Below are 22,165 nucleotides of genomic sequence, written 5' to 3'. Positions count from 1 at the left end.
GACATTTTTCATTAAATAATGTACTGTGTTCATTTAACATAATGCTGATTTTAAAGTCCAGCTATGCTGAGACTCAGCAGACATGACAGAATGAGACAGCATGTAATCCAGAGAATTGTTATCTTTTTCCATAAAGAAACTAGTTGTGCTGTTTACAGATGAACTAAGTAAACAATTCATTGACTCTTCAATCACCTGCTCTTTGATACAACTTCAGTGCTCAAGCCACTGAGGACAAGCAGCTGAGGACCAAAGACTGTAATACAGGTTTGTCACTGTAGGACAGCACATAACTCTAACAGTCAGTAATATTATTCATTAACCTTCTCTGATTTTGTTTATTTCTGTTTCCAACAAGGGTACCTGTTACAATATATCTGTATAACTGCACATCAACATCTACATCAATATCATCTCATAGAAAGCTTGTTCATGGCTTGTCTTTCATAATGGAAAGGGTTAAAACTAATCACTGATAAGCTATTGCACATATTAACAAATGCTATCAAGCCTGATGTCCCCTTCTACTCAGAAGTCCTGCAAATATTCATTTAATTTTACTTTAATGAACTAAATGCTTGATTACTTCAGTGCTTTTGTTCTTATCTTCCATCACTATAAATGGAACAAACACCCAACAAACGGCACACAGAATGTATTTATTGGGTGTTTATATATTTGAATAACCCCTCTGGACACTGATAATTTATTTGGATGGGCCCATCTGCCATGTCATTATTTGACAAGACATTTGCCTAATCTTCAGAGGGCTGATTGTGGTAACAGAAAAGGGGATCTAACAGCAGTGTACTGATGACCTCACGGCGGGGTCATCAGTCTCAGAGGACTCTTCTAATCCCCTTCACTTATCCCTATCCTGGTACGAGTGGGTGACCTCAGCAGAGTGGTTCAGCAGCTCCTGCTGTTCCAGTAGGGCTATTTTGAAAGCTCTAAAAACTTTTCCACATGATGTATTTGGAAATGTATATCCATGTATCCTATACCAAATTCTTTACTGTTACAGCAGAAAATAAGAGCTACGACACGCAAGGTCTGACCGTAGAGACAAATAGGATTACTAGTGGATTACCTAACTGGTTGGGTCCACTCCAAGTCAAACATGGTATTAGTAACGTGCTGGTGTGTAGACACTGACAGGCCTATATTTTCACACTGGCCAAGGATGTCCTTCAACCAACAACAAGAAGCAGCATGATCATACCATTATGATCATAGATTTGTGGGCAAACCTCAAAAAGGTACCAATCTACATTTCAGTTGACCTGCTTTTATGTAATGAAGTTTCTCCTTCTACTGCTGTTCCGCTGGATTGATTCGTTGGCATATTCAAACACGACCTTCACGCTAGCCAGAGTCAGTGACAACTGGTGCATTCAGTTAAGTATCATGAAAATACACTGGCCGGTAGAATTGCACTCTACACTCTGATGGCTGTCACACATGCATCTTTTTACCAACGGAGGTTCACGCAGACACTGTGCCCAAAACAAAATGCAGTATTACGATAGAGGGGAATGGTAGGGGGATCTGACAACCATTCAACCACATCTACTTGTTTTTGTATTTTATTTTTGCCATTTTAATGATTCACAAAGAATGAGGCTGGTGTAAAATGGTGTTCCATTGTTACAGGGCTGATTTTTTACTTTAAAACTATATACCATGGATATGTAATGGTCTGTCACCCTTATGGCACTAACTTACTGTCAGGGCATAATGTAGCCTGTTCGTACATTTGTCTTGTCAGAAGGGCAGATTTAATAGCTCCAGCTTCAGCCTACATCTTTGTGGTCACTGCTATAATCTGCTTTTGACATGCTCTCATTATTTAGTGGTTGCTACAGCCCTTGCATGCATTACTTTTTTATTTCAAAGAATAAAATAAAAGTAAGCTCATGTCCTTCTTTTGCTATTAATATGCAGCATATCTAGTCATTTAAGATAAGGGGCAAAAAAAGAGATATAAAGAACCACATTACAGATGCCGCTCATTTTTTTCTTGTTAATTCTTGGAGCCAAAGAAACATTTTGATTAATCTTTCATGCTTTTTCGGTCCTTCATGGCCCTCAACCACTCAGCACCCACAATTCATTCCCGTTAATTAGAAAGTCACAGTGTGAGCATGTTCACAGACAACTCTCCTTCTCTCTGAGAGACACACACACACACACACACACACACACACACACACACACACACACACACACACACACACACACACACACACACACACACACACACACACACACACACACACACACACACACACAGTCTCTGTAAATTTAGTCACTTCAAACTCTAAACACATTCAGCTGATGTAGGTAACAGAAGCTGTCCAGTCAGATTTCTCATGTTTGAAAGTAGTGATGGAGGCTTGTGGGGTTCAATGTTTAAAGGGGTTGGATGAACTTAACTTCACAATACTGTTGCTACTGTGAATTTTCTAAACTGTTGTGTGGTATGAGTGCGACAAAAACAGCAACAAACACATCCGGCAGTTGCTGAGTAACATTATCATTCATTTGGAGTGCTTGTGTCCACCTGATGAACGTCCACTATTCACTCTCCCTTAGCGCTGTTTTTGGTCTCTACAAACGCCTTAGGTAAATATCTGGCTATTTAGCTTCTAAATGTTCCGCTATGTTCACTAAGTACTCATCATCTGTGTCTGTCTGCCGTGTGGTGCTGAGCAGGTTGTGTACGGTGGGTTGATCAGAGCTTTCTCTTTGGGAACAGCTGCCTGCTGTAGAGTGGTGAGAATGAGAGAAAACACAGCTGAACAGTGAACTGACACTCCCTGCGAAGCTCTTTAAAGCCAGAGGGAGCAGCAGATTGAGCTGATAAGTGATAGGATTGGTTCAGCACTACAAGACACACCTTTCACATTGTTACAAAAGATACTGCTCACAGCCACTTTAAAGAACACCTGTTTGATTTCTATTTATGATGGAAGTGAAATTCTGCAGGTGAAACTCACCTCTAAACTGCTGCTTCTAGTTGACCGAAATAAACTCCAAGATTGCATTTATGTTGAATATGAAGAGGGGTTGTCTAAATCCTGTCCCTAACTTCCAGCCACAACAAATCCACAATGAGACTCATCCCCACATATTCTAGATCATACCTGAGTCACCAGCCTCATTATAGGTCAGAAAAAATCTATACATTCATTTTTTTTTTTGGACACTTTGCTCCCATTAGAAATTCAGTAGCAAAAGGCCATAGTTTTATGTTAGGATGAATACCATATAAATACACTTTGTGTCTGTTCATGAGCTGAGAGTGGCTTTCTTGGAACTCGTGTGTCATGATTCAACAAAATTCAGTGGGTTTCTCAGTGTTTCCCACACAGAGAGTCCCATTGCTCTACCCCTCCCACATGCTCTGTAGAGAAAAACATAGCCAGAGACGGTCTGTGGTTTTGTCCCTCCTGTGAATGCACTGCGTGTGGTGCAACCTCTGGTGTTTAATAAAAGCCTACTTATGCTGCTGTTTTGTAAAAGCCTGTTAAGTGCACCTGGTTGGTGCAGGTGGTAGGTGTGAGTGTCACTCTGTGGGAAACATGGATTTCTCATCTACAATCTCTTCTCTAAGAGATGAGGTTTATTTCCAAGAATTGGTTGCAAGGCCAAAAGGAGAACCAATCATTGCTTCTCAACAAAAACTGAAACCCTTTCAAAGAAATGCTTCCGAGCACAACTCGCAGACTTTGAGGTGCTTCACTGTACCAAGCTGGTATAGGAACAAGCAAGTTGTTTGTGATTTCCTAATGGTGAAATCACTGTCGTCATATCTAATGCAAAAACACGTTAATGATGCACTATGAACAAATATCAAATCTGAGCCAATTTCAGACCATTTGTTAGTTATTTAGCACACATTAGAAAGGGAATGGTCAAAATCAAAGCAGATTTTAGTCTCTCATATGGGTGAAGTTTCTCTACTCAATAATGTCAGTCAATAGACCATCCCTGGCTCCTTAATACTAACTTAAAACTAGTGTTGTTTTTGGTGGCCTGTTTTAATTTTAGTCTTAGTCTAGTCTTTGTGTCAAGCTGTCATTTTAGTTTTTATTAGTTTTAGTCATGTTCATACTCTTTTTAGTCTTGTCAAGTTTCAGTTGACTAAAAGTCTGAGCATTTAGTCTTATTTTAGTCAGAATTATCCGTGACTATTTTCGTCCAGTTTTAGTCGACGAAAACTGATGACATTTAAGTCTAGTTTTAGTCAATGAAAATTGTAGAAACTTTTTAGTAATGTAATTCTATTTAACCCAGTCAATGTAGTATCTAGTAGTATAGGCGAAACCAAAATTTTCTTTTAGCCAAACCCATTTCACAATTCAAACATGGTTGTCTTATTATTATATTGTTACCTTATAGACTCAAGAATACATTCATTCCAGACACGCAAATCACAACATATTTATTTTACCAACCAAAGCCGGCTGGCCAGCCATCGGTCCTGTTCTCTGTCAGCTGTCTGTCGTTAACGCTAAGCTACCGCAGCTGCATCTTCTAAATAATGTCGCGAGTGGGAACTAATGCCGTGACGTCGCCTGCGACTGCAGTGCGACCTGATGCAGCCCCTGAAGTGAGACACGGGAAACAGAAATACTGCAAAATAATAATAACAACGCGACTAAACAAGACCAAATAATGTTAGAACATTTCGTCTCGTCTCGTTTTAGTCAACAAAAAGGAAGAGACATTTTAGCGGAGTTTTTTATCTTGTAAACCACATTTTGTCTTTGTTTTTATTCGTCAACAATATTGCATTATTTATTTAATCATCATTATGGTCACATGACCAGCATTTACGTTACGTTACGTCTCGTCTCATTTTCGTCACATGATAAAGGTTCATTGATGACAATATTTGGTCATAATTTTCGTTGATGAAAGCAACGCTATTTAAAACTCAGACTTTCTGTCAAAATTCTGTCAGATTTTTTCAAACTTCTGGAAGCTCCCCATCAGTGGAGGGCTCCTTTAAAGTAACAAGGAGCCCCTGTATCCTCCCTGTATTTGCATGACTAAGGAGCCAGTGACTTACAGTGAAATGCTTCATTTACATAAACTACTTCTTGCAGGACACTGCTGTCAGCTCACCACAACAAGCACTTCACTTCTCCCTACAGTGACTTGAAAGTCTATTTAAAGGCTTTGACCCTCATATTCAGCATGTCTGCTGATTCATGCTTTGCTGCTGTCACTGCTGTTGTTGCTGTTGCTGCTGCTGCTGCTGCTGCTGCTGCTGCTGCTGCTGCTGCTGCTGCTGCTGCTGCTGCTGCTGTAGCCAAGAACTTTCTCCACCCCAGCCTCCTTCTGTTTTACATCTGTACTTTCTGAATGGCTTCAGCAGACAGCCTAGTCATACAGATGTAATTCGTCAGTCCAGGGATGTCTGAAGTTATGCTGGGCTAATACAATGTGTCAGAGACTCACCTCCTCCACTGGACAGGCAGAGTGTGCAATCTCAGAGTGTTTTATAGAAACACTCTTTTCCCACTTGTCCGCCATGTGGTTGATCTCCTCCAGCTTTTGCTCACAGCTCTTCTGTGTGTTTAGCAGCGTCACTTCATAGAACTCCTGGATATCTGTGGACATATACGTAGGTATTACATGACTCTGTGCTGGTTAACTTCTTCACAGAAAACACATACAATGGTCACATCAATAAAAGAAACACATCTGATGTGGATATTGTACCTGTTTGAACTAAATCAGTGCTGCAACAACTGACCCTTCGCTGCCCAGAGAGAGAGAGCAGCATTGTTGATGTATTTCAGTGTACAGCTAGTTTGCCACATACCATGTTATTAAAAATTAGATATGAAAGTAATAAAATGTAGGCTAATTAAAATGTTCCTCGTTTTCATGTCACCCTTGAATTGTTTGAATGCTTACGATAGAAGAAAAACATAGTCTACTTGAACAAGCAATACAGGGGTTAGATTTAGGCTTTGCTTTGTTTGTATTTTCAACAGTGTGTGCCTCACTTTTGTCAGAGAGAAGGATTTGAGGATATAAGGATTAACCCATGAGATGGCAAATGTCATGGTGTCTAATGCATGTTTGGCTGGAGTTACTGGAGAGTGAACTTCCCCGAAACAAATAAAGAGCAGGACTGAGCTGCCATCACTACTCTAAATTGTGATAACGTTCCACTTTGGCTCACAAATTGACAAAAGCACAAACCGTGGATGTGTCAGTCCTGGACAATCTTTTTCCTAATGTAACCTGCAAACCCATAAAATACTGTGGAAAGCTAACAGTATGCCCATTGCTTTTAGATGTAACGCTTTGTTATTGCTGTAGATAGGAAGCTAGTTAGCCAGACATGCTAACATTTCCAGCTTAAGTTAGAGCAGATGAGGACAAAGAAGTTTCATCAGTTCTCATGCACACCACATCAACATGTAGAGAAAAGCAAAGCTCGACAGGCCTGCTGCTGCCTCGTCACTGTTACTAAGCTAAGACTGGGTTTTTTGGAAGAGGAGTTTACAGAAGATTACATCAAATTATGGAGCTAAGATCCTAACAGTTCAAAATCAATATCTCTGCCTCAGCTTGGGTTCTGTATATAGAATCACATCCAGAACAAAACGAAAAAAACTAAATGCACATTCCAGTTTGCTTGTGAGAACAATGTTTGTGAAACAAATAAACTGTTGTTCCAGAGGTTAAAAAAAAAAAAAAAAAAAAAAAAGGATATTTTTGGAAGTTAGGTTAGAGCTGGAGGTGCTGCAGTGAGCTCCTGTTCACACAACTGATTGCTTTTGATGGGATGGCATAACAAATGTTCCCAAGCAAATGATTTAGACACGACTAAGATTTTCAATTGCCAAGACATCCCTTAAGTGTTAATGGTGCAACACTTGATAAATCACTTCTTTGAAAAAGGTAGCAGTTACTGAGAACTTGGGAGGACTTATAACACACATTTAGTAATGGATTTATGAATAGCTGGTGCAAACCATTGCTGATATATATGCAGCATGCTGCCAGCTAGAAGAATAAATCACACACACCAAGTATAGAGCCCACTGTTGACTCCATGGCTTCAACTATAATTTCAAGAAAAGCTCTCTCATGGCCATCCAGCAGTGTTCATCTGCATTGTTCCTTATACTCAACTCAACAATGTGAACACAGACAGAACATGTAACTTCCACAAAGAAAGGAGTCACCAGCTCTGTCTTCAAGACAATTATAAAGAGTTAAATGGGGCAATTTTAGGCTATGCCATGCTACTTGGAAAACATTTTAACATGGACAAAGAGATGGCCAGGTACTTAATTATTCCCATAAATATTCACATTCAGTGAGTATTAACTATATTTACAAATTGTTAATGTTTGTGGTAAAAGGTTTTCAGGTAAAACCAAAGCCTGCAGGGTCACAGTGTTACGACAGGACAAGCTGCAGGGTGCAGACGTGAAGAAAAGATTCCATGACATTATATGTTATTTTTTGTAAATAACAGGTTGGGATTGTCCTGTTCACACTGTCAGTCAGACCCCACATGTAAAGCACAACTTTTCTGATTTCTTCCTATATAAAGTGAAAATAAGCATCAAACCTAATATTATACTGATATACATCTTAATATTACGGATCTAAAATCTGTTAATATACCTTGATTGCCACAAAAAAACATAAAGACAGTAAACAGCAAACAGTACTCAACGCCAGCCATCTAACGATATGTTGGGGTTACTGTAGTACAATAAAACTTCACAAGTAAAAAGACGATACTTTATCAATACCTGTTCAACAAGCATCAACTACACATGAGGAGAGAAGATATTTCAGACTGCTCTGTCTCAAATGCACCGCCACTATGTTTTACACAAGCACAGTGGACTAGCTCAGCTCATAGTGACTTATTACAAACAAGCTAAAACAAAAGCTGTCTGTACTGTATGTAGTGTAACTGTGCAGCTTGGTTTGACATGTATCTTAAAATGCGGCACATTCTTGGAAACTTTGACACAAACCAGTCCCTTCAGACAGACAGAGGACAGGAAGGACCGACACTGACTGATTTCTTTCTAAACTTAACTTATGTCAGGGATATTATTTCTATCATTTAGTAACAGTGAGAGAATATGTACATTATATGTTTACAAAGAGCTAAGTCCACAAATGTGTGTTTACTTTAGGAAACTAAACTAAACAAGCACACGTGCATGCACACACACAGCAGATCAGTGTGACTGGGTAACAAAAGATGTCTTGAATAGCAGAGGTGACAGTGTACATTTTTCTTTCAGCCAGGATGAATGAAAATACTGGTGCAAACTCTTCCACATGGTCCACTAAATGTCAGAATGAGTCACTGTTTATCAACCTCACTGCATGAGAATCTTCTGGAGTGATGGACTCAGCATCTGTTGATGTATCATGACAACATCTACCACAAAGCATTTGCATCATACAATTCAAGTGAGCTCTTTGTTGAGCATTCAATCCAAATGCTATTGTTTTAGAAATGCAGACACATTTTCTGAATGGCCAGCCATGTTTTACCAAAGAACTAGACCCACAACAAGTGATCTGCCACGCCAGTCCAATGAAGAAAAGACACATTAACATTTAAATAGATGCTTATAAAAACAAACCATTAGCATTCAGCTCCAGACGCAGGATTATGTTTCTGTGCCAGTAGCACACAAATTATTCCATGCATTCTCTTTTTAGAATCAGGAAATATAGCACATCAATAATAAATATTGATGCAGTTTCTGTAAAACAAACAAAAAACTGCTCTATCTTTTTGTAATTCAAATAAAAACAAGCAATTATGGACGCAAATGAATACAACTAAATTTATGCAAATCCCCAGAAGGTGAACATTCTGTATGTGTAAGACTATGCGTAGTACACAACCAGCTGTTGGCTGTCACTCCTTTGATTGTTATGACAGAATAAAGATATGCAGTAAAACTGTACATGAACTCTGAATACAGCACATGGCGTTAATGTTTTTGCTTGTCTTTACAAAAGTAAACAGGTTCTGGCTTGTGTTTTATTTCAAGGAATTTGAATAAAAATGACTGAAGAAAAGATCTAACTGGAGCCCACGTCGTTGTGACAAGCACTGACAGTTGGCAACAAATGCTCCCCTCTCTACACTACAAAACCATCAAAACTATCAGCTGTGATCATCAATAGTTATTCAGAAATGGAGCTCTATGGAGAAAAAAATACAACGTTTTAGTTTAGAAATACAGTGAAGACAGTGTCAAGTGTAACTCACAGTGCAGTAAAACCTCCCTGCTCTCTCCGGTCATGTTGCAGCGCTAATATCCTGTGAAAGAGTGTGCTGTGAGAGGACCAGATGCCTGGTGGCGAGCTAACAGCGAGCCTAATCCTCAGACACAGAGCCCGCCTGTTCCCTTCAATGCAGACAATGACCTTACAGCTGGCATGGCTGATTTCTAATTCAGCCCTCCTCTGAGTAATGTGCTTAACACGACCAGCAACTCTCCCCTTAATGAACAAAACTCCAACTCTCCCATCAACAGATGAAGTGGTTCAGCGACTCATCAACAAGCGGGGATCCATTTCTCCACCCAGTTCTATCTAATGTCGACAGAGTACAGTTCATTCATCATGCTATGTACAAGTTTAGCGTCAGGCATGAAGAACTTGACACAAAGATAGTGACTACCAGTTCTGGAATGGTCTATTTCCTCTTTGGACTGCTGAGCTGCTTAAAAGACAGCAGCTGGCAAGGCATCCAAAGCACGTGACTGCGTTTAAAAGGCGCCGTGAGCCTCGCAGAGACAAACTTCAACTGCTTGTCTAGTGCAGGGCATCCATGTGTCTGATACAGTATGTTGCTGGGAGTCTCCACTGATGAGGGTGATTCCCTTCCCAAGCCACAGAGAGGAAGTAAACTATTATGGCAGAGAGTGAATCCAAAAGATTCAGTCCTGAGGTGAAACAGTGCATTGTTTCATGATGGCGTACGGGCGTTACACAACTGCACATCAAATATTCAGAGCCAGCCTCATGGCACTAGCTCTATTTAAATTCCTTCAGTCCAGCTCCCTAGCGCCTTTCACTGTCATCTGTTGATTTTTTTTTTTAATGAAGTGATTCATCTTTCTGTTTCTAAAATGTCAAAAAAAAAAAAAAAAGTGAAAAGCACCCAGCTGCAAAAACATTTGAGGCTTTGAACCAGCAAATAACTGGCATTTTTCCTTGAAGGACTTAAACAGTGACTCAGTTATCAAAGTTATTGAAGATTAATTTTCAATCTATTGCATTATCAATCAATGATTTAACTTTTGTGTGCATCTTCATATAAGTAATTTTTGATTTGTCCTGTGTGAGGAAACAGCAGTTACATTTGATTTCTAACTAGTACTTGCATTTCTGCGGTAAATGAAAAGGAAATCAAGGTGGGAACTGGAACAGCCCTGCAAGACCAGGACAAGACCTGAAACTGACATTAGGAGGAATGAGGAATTGATTATCTTATCTCTTAGATAATAGATGGTCAGATGGATATTTGTACATGTAGCCTTGGTTGCTTCAGAGGTTCAGCTTTTGTGGATAAGTCCTGTCTGCAGGTGTAACATAAGCGACACTTAATGCAGCAAAGACTGCCGTCCTCCTCCTACTGAGATTATCTTTCAGCTGCAGCAGCAGTAGACAGCATTAGAGGGAAACTACAATAAGCACTGAGCATTCTGTTTCGTCAACAGGCATCAAGTGAAGTCAACTGGTCACAATCCAATTCAAACATGCCTGTTCCTCACCATGATTTTGTTTTCAGTATTTATAGAGCAAGTAAAATTCGAACGTGGGTAAAAATGAGATAGGTGAATGTGGGAATTCAGCAAGTTATATAAAAACAAATTGACAAATTGTGCTTGCTAAAATGTTAAGATCATGTAATTATACTTGAACAGTGGAAGTATCCGTTAAACCCTTGGCATTAACTGTTAATCCATAGGCTTTATCTGAAAATACAATGACAAAATCCCAATCTGGTGAGTATTTTAGTCAGCAGGGCCACACGTCCATCCATCCATTCTGCTCTTCAGGACAGACATGCGATACTGCTCAGCTGTACACTATTTATTACTGTTTGTACATCAAATATTAAGTGAGAGGTTGAAATTAAAAGTGAAAACAGAATGGGAGGTTAGTGGAATAATATAAGCTACAATTGCACTGGGCCACATTGGACAGTTTTCTTTATAAAACAGAGGTTGTGTGTGTGAAGAGGCTCCCGGGAGGTTGGAGATGCAACTGATAAAAAGTCATTAAGCTTCACTTAATGTAGGCAGCACGGTGGCACAAGTGGTAACACTGTCGCCTCACAGCTAGAAGGTCCCCGGTTCGAATCCCGCTGTGGGCGCTGGTGCCATGTCCTCCACCATGCCTTCAGTGCCTGCTGCTCAAGGAAAAGGGGCCTTTCTGTGTGGAGTTTGCATATTCTCCCCGTGTTGACCCGGGGTTTCCTCCGTTTTCCCCACTAAAAACATGCAAGAAGATCACCACCTGACCAATGGTGACGAGAAGGGATGGGTCCTCGGGCGCGGGCACTGGCATTGGCTGGCAGCTGGCAGCCCACCGCTCCTGGTCTGCCACGGAGGATCGACAGACCGAGGATGGGTCAAATGCGGAAAAAATAATTTCACGGAAGCATGGCGTGTAGTGTGCAACTAACTATGTGTGATAAATAAAAGTACATTTCTTCTTCTTCTGATTACTGAAACTAAAACTTCTAGAAATTCATTTCAGTGTTTTTAGCCTGGAGCCTATTTGTTTACATTTTGGCAAATGTCAGAAACAGTCCTGCTGCTTTGGTTTCTAGTAATTCCTGTTCACACTGCAGAAACAACATGTGGATTACTCTGACAGTGAGAAAACAATCTGAAACTGATGATTGTGAAACAAAATCTCATGAAGAGCCATTAAAAATAATTTCTAAAAGGTTTTATGGACATCTGTCCTTTGATGTCTGTGTGCAGACTTGGCTGAGTTATGATTAAGAAGTGGACTGTCAATTTTCATGGTCAAAATTTGGATCTTTTTCACATCTGCTCAGAGCGTGCTATCTGAATAATGCATCCATGTTCAGTTACAGCCCTAACATGAACTCACTGATTTTCTATTTAAAAATGATGTGATTTAACTTCATTTCACTGAACAGCTACAAACTGTTGGTAAATAGAACGAAGCCATAAGACATACAAATGCCACTCAAATTAAGGAATGAAATTTTCTACATGCATATTTATCTTAGTGTGTAGGTTGGCTGAATTGCTGCAACCGGTCCAGCAGTATCTGCAGTAGTAGAGGGTGCCTTTGTTAGTTGCAAAGATTTTGTGGGTACCACAAATTGTTTCGCTTCGTGTCTGTGCTTAAAAACACCCAACAGGTGTATAAAAGGAATTCGCCTCATTATCATTGACTACATGTAATTGCTGAAAGAAGTATTCAAATATTAGAAAAAGTAAAAGTAACAATACCGCAATGTGAATAGAATTATTCTCAAGTCTCAGGAGTTAAACTAAAAGCTCAATGAAGAGCAACATGCTGCATGCTATAAGAAATGGTGGTTTAAGCACACTGCACAGTGTGTCACACATTTCCATTGCGGCCATTATCATTGCAGGTACTTCTATTTTCTCTGGCCACATCACTTCTTTTGGCTTTCACGTGACAGTGACTGTTTGCACGCTGGTCTCCTAGGCAACCCTGCAGTGGATGTGAGCACATTTGCATCCTGTTTAACACACAGGTTCCACATGCGACTTTCCCGGTAGCCTCCTCCAACAAGCACAAAATCCTACTGACACAAAGCACTTACAGTGAATACACATACACACTGTCACAATGCTGATCTGCTTTCTTCATGCTTACGTAACGGGTGGGTGGAGTGGGCTGGGGCTCACAGTGATGGCTCCTGTGTAGCTGTGTTTCTTTGGGGAGCCATTATTCCAGCTGCATCCCCTCCCTACAGCTAGCCCTCCTCCACAGTGACTAAGGTGCCAGCTAATCCTTCTATCTCCCAGTGCACACAGGCTACCAATTATTGGTAATACATCGCTGCTCACTCCTCTGGCTCTCACTTCCCTCAAGGAAATAACATTGTGTAGTTAGATTGGTGTTAACATGGGAAGAATTCCTACAGAAATGCAGTTTTGTAATATTCCAGTTCAGCATTTCAGACTGCCTCTCACAATGTTTGTGAATCTTATCAGGGTATTCTGATAATGGTTACCATGACCTGGTAAAAATCTCACGGATCAGTTGATCACAGCTTCTTCTAAAAGCTGCAGCTTATCTCCATTTCCCATCATTGTAGATATCATTAAACATATATAAAGTCATTGGGTTTTTGGACAAGATAATACTTTAGAAACCCTCTAATGATAATGATAACAATTACTGCAGCCTTGGACTCAGACTTTATCAGTTATGTTTAATGCATTCAGAAATAAAGTCTGATATAGAGTTGGTCTTAAGTATGTGACTTAAACAAAGCATTGTAACATTTCTGCAATATTTAGAACATACCATGTAACATTTAAACATAACAGAGCTGAAGCCATTAAAGGTGTCTTAATGTGGATGGTGCTGGAGAAGTGGTGGTTGGCTTCCACCTCTCACGAACACCACTGAATCTAGAGTTCATGGCCTTTTTTGCTTCACTTGCGGAGCAGCAGCATCACCACTGGACACAAAACTGTGTTATCTGCATTTAGCAGAGAGCGGTGAGGAGTGGGTGGATAACTCCACTTAGGTTTAACTCCAATTTGAGGGAACAGTGAGAGGAGTATTAAAATAAATGACTGCAAAATGAAGAACACTTTAAGCTCTGATTCACCCTGTTTTCTTCATTTTGTTTGAACATGTAAACTCAGCCTTGGTTTCTGTTAAATGGAAGCTGGTTGGAGTAAATATGTATTAACTTTCTTCATACTATGTTCATGGAAATTCCATTTAAACACACACTAAGTGCACTTTTCCAAATGACGTCAGTGTGTAGAATTAATTAACCAACCATAAATGCCTGTTTGTCCCATTGGACTTCATGGTGACGTTGCCACGTTCCCAGATCTTAACGAGTACAATGACAGCATCACTGACAGGAATGACAGCCAAAACTATGAATATAAGACCATGTTATGACAAAGACATACCCTTTAACAACTTGTTGGTCTTCCTGCAGGCCTGTCATAGTGTCACATCAAGAAAAACTCCCACTGCTCTGCGGATCCAAAGGATACCCAGCGACACCAGCTGATCTCAGACTGCAGACTTTAGAGTCTGGATCCTTGCGCTTTCTTTTACTCACATTTCAGTCAAAATTCCCTCTCATAAGTTGAGCTTTTCAGATGGCAGTAGCACATTAAGAGTCAGAGAGACAAAGAAAATCAGACTCTTAATGCTGAGTGACATTAATACAAACAAAAAAGAATAGATATAAGAAGCACACTGAGTGGCTGACAAAACTGGAAAAACACAATAGCTGATGACATATTATTTGCTGAACAAGACACAGTGATGATATACAATTCCCATCATTTGTGTTATAAATAACTGGGATCATTGTGCCTTGAAATCCCTGCTTCTGTGCGAGTACTCACACAGTACACACACAGTGTGCATAATAAGAACGGCGGACAATGACAATGAGTTTTGATTTCTTATCAGCATAATTGAATTTCTTTTAGCCTGTATCAGCTCTTTGGAACACATTATTGTTGTGAAATACAATATCTTTATCATTTTGATAAAGTCCATCAAATTGTTATGTGCTTTTCAAAGATGTGTGCTAATTCTTAAAATATCTAAACTCTAAAAATGCTCTTATTAAATTACTATAACCTTAATTCCAAAAAAGTTGGAATGTTGTGTACAACATAAATAAAACAGAATGTGATAATGGGCTAATCCTCTGTGATACATACTCAACTGAAAACAGTGCAAAGACAATATATTTAATGTTTTCCTCCTCAGCTTCATTGATTTTTGTAAATGTGCTCGTTCCGAATTTGATGCAGCAGCACATTTCAAACATGTTAGGACAGGAGCAATAAAACACCCGTTTGGAACGTTCCACAGATAAACAGGTTCATTGGTAACAGGTATTCTGCTGATACTGAATGTTTTGTTTTTGTGTTTTTAATGTTTGCATGTGCAGTATGTTGCTTGAGACACTGTAATGCTGCTATCTTGGCCTCATTTGAAAAAGAGATTTTGTGATCTCAATGGGACTTATCCAGTTAAACAAAGGTTTAATAATAATAATGAAATAACAATTTTTCAAATACATAATCACAACACATCTTGCCATTGAAAAATAAACTCTGTACTCTCTGTGGAACAAACAGCAACCCTGCTAAAACTGATCTTTGGCTTTTTTGCACTGTAATTTCCAACATAAAGTACAAGCCTATACCAATATGCTGTGTCTGCAGTTAGCTAATATCATCTAATATATCTGCTCCGCCTAATTGGTCCTGCTCGAGTCCATGCTTAGTTTTATGCAACCTCATTTTTATCACACACTGACTTTTAAGTCACAAGCATACATTACATCATTAGCATACATCTGCTAATGAACAGAGTTGACTGACAGAGAAATAATCCTGAACATTGTGGCGGATATTGAGACTAAATGAGATTTAGCAATGGAGCTGTATTAGGAGAATACTGTAATTGATGAATCATAACCCACAGCTTCATGTCAATTTCACGCCCACACGCTGCCCCAAGCCTGATGGGAGTCTGAAAACAGTAAGATATGGCTCTTATGCGAGTGTGGCTGCAATTTCCTGTGAGGTCAGCCACAAGACTGAGGTAAGGCATCGTCCATACCAGCTGGGTCAGTTAAGTGTGTGGGTGTCTTCATGACCTCACAAGTGTGGGAGGAATAACTTAGCTGACAGTGTGCTACAATAAAGTACTGAGATCTGCACTAGTTTTTGCTACGACAATCATGCAGCACACAGACCAGCAATATCTAATATTACATGACAGCATTCAATTAAAAGCATTCAGATTATGCTATAGTTAGAGCTGTACACAGGTAAACCCCATGTCTGTCATATCGTTATTAGTTCACTGGGTTTTAGCAGTTTGGACACCACTCAAAATACAGGCCAGTTACAAAAACAGTCTTTAGACTGCAGATCTGATGATCTGGACAACTCTGGATGATTTAACTTTGATAAATTAGGTATGATATCAATCAATATTGATCAGTCTTGACAAAGGCAGGATGTAAAGCAGTGATGCTGGAGATCAACAGTAAACCCAGTCTTCTGGCTCCCTCTGCTGGAGCTCCAAACCCCCCCTTAAAATACTGTACATGTGGAAATATGCTGCACAGCACACAAGCTGAAAAAATACACCTGCTGCCTGAAACTGTTGTGTTGACATGGGTATGAATGCTTGAAATTTCAACAACCTTCTTCATCATTGGTATGTTAGTTGTCTCTGCAGCAACACATTTCCTCATACAATAGTCACCATGGCAATTTTGCACCTGTTCTACTTAATGGACACCAGAACAGATCCAATATTTCTTTGTTAGTAAGGTGACATCTCTGTTGTACACAGAAGCTCAAAGCTTTAAGGGCTGAGATACGTATATCCACATACGTATTTCACAATGGGCAGATAATATAGGACAATTTGATGACATCACGAAGCACAGTCTGAAAAATGTTTCACATTGGCGAATCTCCAATGACTTTAACATTTGAAGTGAACCTTTCCAATTCTGAGAAAGGCAGCACATACTCTTCTGCTGTTGGAACATATATGCATATGTTTTAGCACTTTGATGCTGTTCAATCTCTTCTAGTTCACCTCAGACACACTGAAAAGATGTTTGCAGATTCAATGCCACTTAAATTGCTATTGTTAGACGTTGGTTCCAACCCAGCTCAGATTTACCAATCTCTTGGACATTTACTTAGAATAGTCATTGTTTTTGGTCGTTCAAAGTCTATCTCACGTTCACAAAAACATCTTGGCTCTGTGTCGACAAATGTCAAACCTAGAGCCAAAAGCCTTGGTGTAATATTCAACAGTGACCTTTCACTTCAAAAAGAAGCTACAAAAGTCATTCAATCATGGTTTTATCAATCAAACAGGATCACAAAACTTTGCTCTCCTGGCTTGATCACAGGAAGGTCATCCAACCTTTTCTTACAGCTCGGTTAGATTATTGTAATTAATTGTATTCAGGGTTAGGCCAGAAACAACGATCTCAAGGCTTCAGCTGGTACAGAATGCAGCTGCTCAGCTTTTAACAAACAATGCAAGACAATATCATATCAGACCTGTGTTAGCCTCTTTGCACTGCTTACCAGTCTGTTTTAGAACTACATTTAAGATTTTACTGATTACCTTCAAAGCACTTCATAGTTGAACTGCTGCTCCCCTGTGAGGCAGAGTGCAGCCTCAGATCCTCACACAGGGCTCTGCTGGCTGCGCCTAAGCCCTGGCTCAAGAATAAAGGTGACTGAGCTTTTCCACTCACACTTAGCTCTGGAACTCCTGCCTGAAGATCGAAGGCAGACAAACCAGTGATATCTTTATAATCACTTCTCAAAACTTATCTTTTGAAAAAAGATTTTTATCAGTGCTAGTCTGATTTCCAACATGTCTTATCTGTTTTATTAATATATTTATTGTTTTTATCTTATATTGATGTGGGTATTTTATTCTTTTTTTTTTTTGCATTACTTTTTCTGTCTTTATTAGCCTCATCACAGCCCCAAAATGTTTTGGAATCACACAGCTCAGTTAGGTAGCTGTGGCTCTTTTTATCTTGGTTCAGTCCCATTGAAATTTATGAGATTAAAAAAGAATGTAATGAATATCTGACAACAGGTGAAAATACATAAGCATAATTTTAAAAGTTCCCAGTCCACTGTAATCATTGATGTACATGCATACACATGCAAGTCAACAGCCAATGTCACTGTATATGAACAAGATGACATATTCTCTTGCTCTGTCTCCACAAGATGGCAGGCTTTTCTACAACATTTCTTACTGAGCTGTGATTATTCTCTGACTCTAAACAACAGCACCTTTTAGGCCACTGAGTAACGGAAAAACACAGGAACAAGTTTTGTTCCCATAAAATCAAACCAAATCACATGAAAATGAATCAGTGCTCTGTATTTACAGACAGTCGTCAAAACGGAGTAAAAGCAATGGTGTTAAGCTATGGTTCACATATGTGCTGTTGTTAAGCCTCCGGTCACAGAATTAAACTATACAAACAGTAATGATTTTAACGTGCCTTGACAAGAACTGCTCCAACAGATGATCTATCTGGTGCAAAGCTCTGGAGAAGTCCTGTAATCCATTAAGTACACATGAAACCCTTAAAACCTACCAATGACACTCATAACCTTTGACATGATCTGGAACAGTAAGGGTCATGCTAAATCACATGAGAAATGTGCCAATTAAGGTGCCATATTACAGGGATACTCAGCAGTGATTTCTTTATAATCTACAGTGGGCTCAGAGTTCATGTCAGTATCATACTGTCTGACCTGTAGGTTGGTGGGAGTTTAGCCTCTATGAGTCCAGTTACTGTTCACTATAGGACACTGTGACCTATCTAATGTACCACAGATGGGACAAGCATGTGCTGAATCATAACAAGTGAAGAATTAAGCAGTAAAAGGTAGACTGAAAAGTGTTATTCTTGCTACAATGATTATTTAACAGTTTTACAGTTGACAGCAAAATGTCACTGAGTGCAGGAAGTCAACCCATACTGGCACAACAAAGGAGTGTAAGGTGACTTTCACACCTGTCATTCAGATCGCTGGGTTTGTACCAAGAAACAAAATTCAACAGTATTGTCCTTTAGTTTTGGTCTGGTTTGTGTTCACATTAGCTGTAAAAGATGAAGTCATGCAAGCTGAGAGGTAACCACGTTATCAGACAGTTTTGGTGATGTTATCCTGCATCATCAGCTCCATGTGGACCCATGTAGGGAAATCAAACTCTGGAGAGTGGCAGCAGGTCATGCTGAATTTTACTGAACATGGTGTGTTCATCTGTCTTCTCTGGCATCACATGAGCTGACTGACTATGAGTATTATTTGTCCAGGCTGCAATAAGACATCGCATGTAATAAATAATGAAGCACAGAAAGAAACATGATAAAAAAGAGGTGTCTTGTGGCATAATATTATGGGGAATAGTTACTCGGTGGTTGCTACATTTCATTCCCTTGAGGAACTGCCAAAATACAGCACAACACACCTCTGGACTGTTTGTCTCTTTCTTACTGATCAGGAAAAACCCTCACACTCATGCACATACATGCTAGCAAGTTTCCAAATGATCTTGCATGGGAATACTACTTATACAAATCACTTTTTTAAGTTGATGGTCAGCAATAGATAACGATGGACGACACTGTTATCTATCATTTGAATCCATACTAAAACCACATATATAATATCACACAGTCCTGTGGGTGGTCCACTTTATTTTCACACTACAAATGAACTGCACTGGAGTGCAACTGGAACTGGACTGAGAAGCATCCAAAAGGTTAGCTGTAGAAGAGCCCTAAATAGACAAATGAAGGATCAAAAAAATGACATGAAACTGTCATATAGTTTAAATGAACGAATTCAGCACCACACTGACAAATGAATGGAAATGCAAAGCCAAAAGAGACACCACACTTAAAGGACTGCATACATGTACCAGTATCAGGCACGGGCTGTCATTTTTTTCCAACCCCAATGTTAACTCCCACTGGTATTATCAGTCTGCCTGGGAAAGATTCAATTAACACTGAGAGTAGATTAGAGAAAATGAAGCCTCCAAGGAAAGGATCTCTCTCAGACAGCAGAGCAGAGAGCCACACAGCCTATTAAAAGGACTGACCAACCTTTGTTCATCAGACACTGACATATAGAGCTCATTAAAAAACTATGTGGGGCATATTGGCAGACAACGGTTATGAGATCAGGACCCTATGAATTCCACCTGAGCTTCCAATTCATTCAGGTGAGCAGATGCCACTGAAGCTCATTGAGGGTGATGCAGACAAATGTGGATATTCAGTTCTAATGCAGGGGGCTGGTGAAGTTTGTGTGGTTTGGACAAAGTATAGTCATATGTAGCATTAGCTTTCATGATTTTTTAAGCATTATGTCGCACAGCAAGGCACAACAATGAAAAAACCAACCAAACACCACCACAGTATTCAAACCTAAACATCACAAATGCATCATTGCAGGTTTTATAAAATATCCAGTTTCCTAAAATGCATTGTGAGTAGGAAGAACATAGAAGAGTCAGCATTAACATCTCCTTAACACTGCTTTACAGAACAGCTTTCAGAAAATATGTTTCAATATGAGGTCAACCTACTGCTAAGTATTTAGTGCCAAAATATGCACTGCCAATCTGCTGCTCATGCAAAAGAACATCAACAAAAATGTCTCCATTGCAGCTGATACACTGTGTGAAAATGCCAGATATGAAGGACTGGCGTTTTATATTAAACCAACTATAAAACAAAGTGAAACAGTATCAGGAAGCATAAGCATACAGAAAGTGACAAAAACAGACTCGTCATCTTGACTGCAAATTGATTGCTGATTATATGGTAAATCCAAGTGTCAGCTGAAATCAAAATCAGCAAAATCAACATGATGCTTAAGTAATATTATAGCTTTAAGTGTAACTTTGGTTTGAGAAAAAACATCTATTTATAGCTTCTAAGTTTTTGATTTCACAAGAAGAGCAATCGCAACTCACACTCAAGCCTTCTTATGTAAAAAATAACAGACCCGTCTCTCTTCTATCTGCATCTCCATCACAACAACCTTCTTGACCCCCACCACTCAAGCTGAGACTGCCCTCCTTGCCCTCACAGAGGAACTCTACACTGCCAGAGCAGCCTCCCTCTTCTCCATCACCATGCTCTTAGACCTTTCAGCAGCATTTGACATGGTGCAGTGTTTCCCACAGCATGACAGCCTAACTGTGGCGGGGTGGGGGGGATACATTATCCTATATCTAGTAGCTTATTGTACTTGATTCTCCATCTTATTTTAGTGTTTACTCACAAACTACTCCTATCTGCACCCCACAGCACCCCTCAAAGAACCTCTGGTCTCTTTGCTGCACACACACCAGCTTGCCTCACCCTGCCTCTTCCTGTTTCTCTCTCCCTGTATGTGTCTGCTGTGTTGACTTTCTGCATCAGCAGTGTTTAATAAAGTTGCCAAAAAAACTTTAACTTTGTATTTTTTCACAGAGTGGGTGAGCTGCAGGTGGAGGAGGCTTGTTTAATACACACAAAGATATGTCAATGAGGATATTTTAATCTGAATCAACAAAATCAATAACAATTATTGCACATTCCACTGTCACACCCAGAAGTGTCTCTGCTTCAGAAGCAGCTTTGGAATTGGGTTACTGCAGCTCTGTTTGAAGGTTTGGGCATCAGTGCAATGTTGGTTGGCAGTGCACGCTGGGCAGGGCTAGTGACGGCACTCTGGGCCAGCCTATCCAATAGGAGCAGGCTGAGATTGGCTTTGGATGGCAACAAGTGAAAGGGGGAGGTGAAGATCAGTTGGAAATGTGCCCACAACAAGTGGAAACTAGCTTAAAGTTCAAATGTTATGTGTGTGCTAATCATTTTACTTTGGATTGCTTTGAGGTCCAATACAAAACAGGACTCATATCAAAACTGAAGCTCAAGGATAGATTAGTGCTGTGCGATATTGCGATATATGTCGTAGCGCAACAGAAAAATGTCTACCGTACAATATAATCCTCTATTGTTTATATCGTAATTTTAACGTGTAGGCTGTGGTTATCTCGGCTAATATAACTGTAGCAACGCTACTGCTTTGCGGTAGCAGTTTACGTCACCTGCAAGAACTTGCGTTACGGCACTGCTTACGTTTTCAGCCATGCGTGCGAGAGCCAGCGGGAGCATAGACGTAAACAACGTAGCAGAGATGGAGAGCACAGTGGACGCTGAACCAACAGAACCCAAAGAGGGATTAGTGCCAAAAAGAGGGAAAAGAAACTCCATTGTTTGGCACTGGTTTGGATTTAAAAAGGCAGACACTGACCAAAAAACGGTAATCCGCAAAAC

At 39.8% G+C, this 22,165-nt stretch overlaps 1 protein-coding gene across 26 annotated transcripts in view; it reads right to left on the bottom strand.

The window, feature by feature from the left end:
• dlg2 (discs, large homolog 2 (Drosophila)) overlaps positions 1-22,165 on the bottom strand; it is a 220,157-nt gene that overhangs the window by 165,389 nt on the left and 32,603 nt on the right. For 25 of the 26 annotated variants that reach the window (XM_070982307.1, XM_070982281.1, XM_070982284.1 and 22 more), the window contains exon 3: positions 5,470-5,621. In XM_070982307.1, coding sequence (XP_070838408.1) covers positions 5,470-5,621 — 152 coding nt within the window. Of the gene's footprint in view, positions 1-5,469; positions 5,622-9,286; positions 9,349-22,165 lie in introns of those variants that run through there. The other variant, XM_070982294.1, reaches the window with a different exon arrangement.

This window comes from Chaetodon trifascialis, chromosome 16 (genome assembly GCF_039877785.1).
Source record: "Chaetodon trifascialis isolate fChaTrf1 chromosome 16, fChaTrf1.hap1, whole genome shotgun sequence".
NCBI lineage: Eukaryota > Metazoa > Chordata > Actinopteri > Chaetodontiformes > Chaetodontidae > Chaetodon > Chaetodon trifascialis.
Note: the sequence above shows the minus strand (reverse complement) of the source record. Positions and strands in the feature narration are given on the sequence as shown.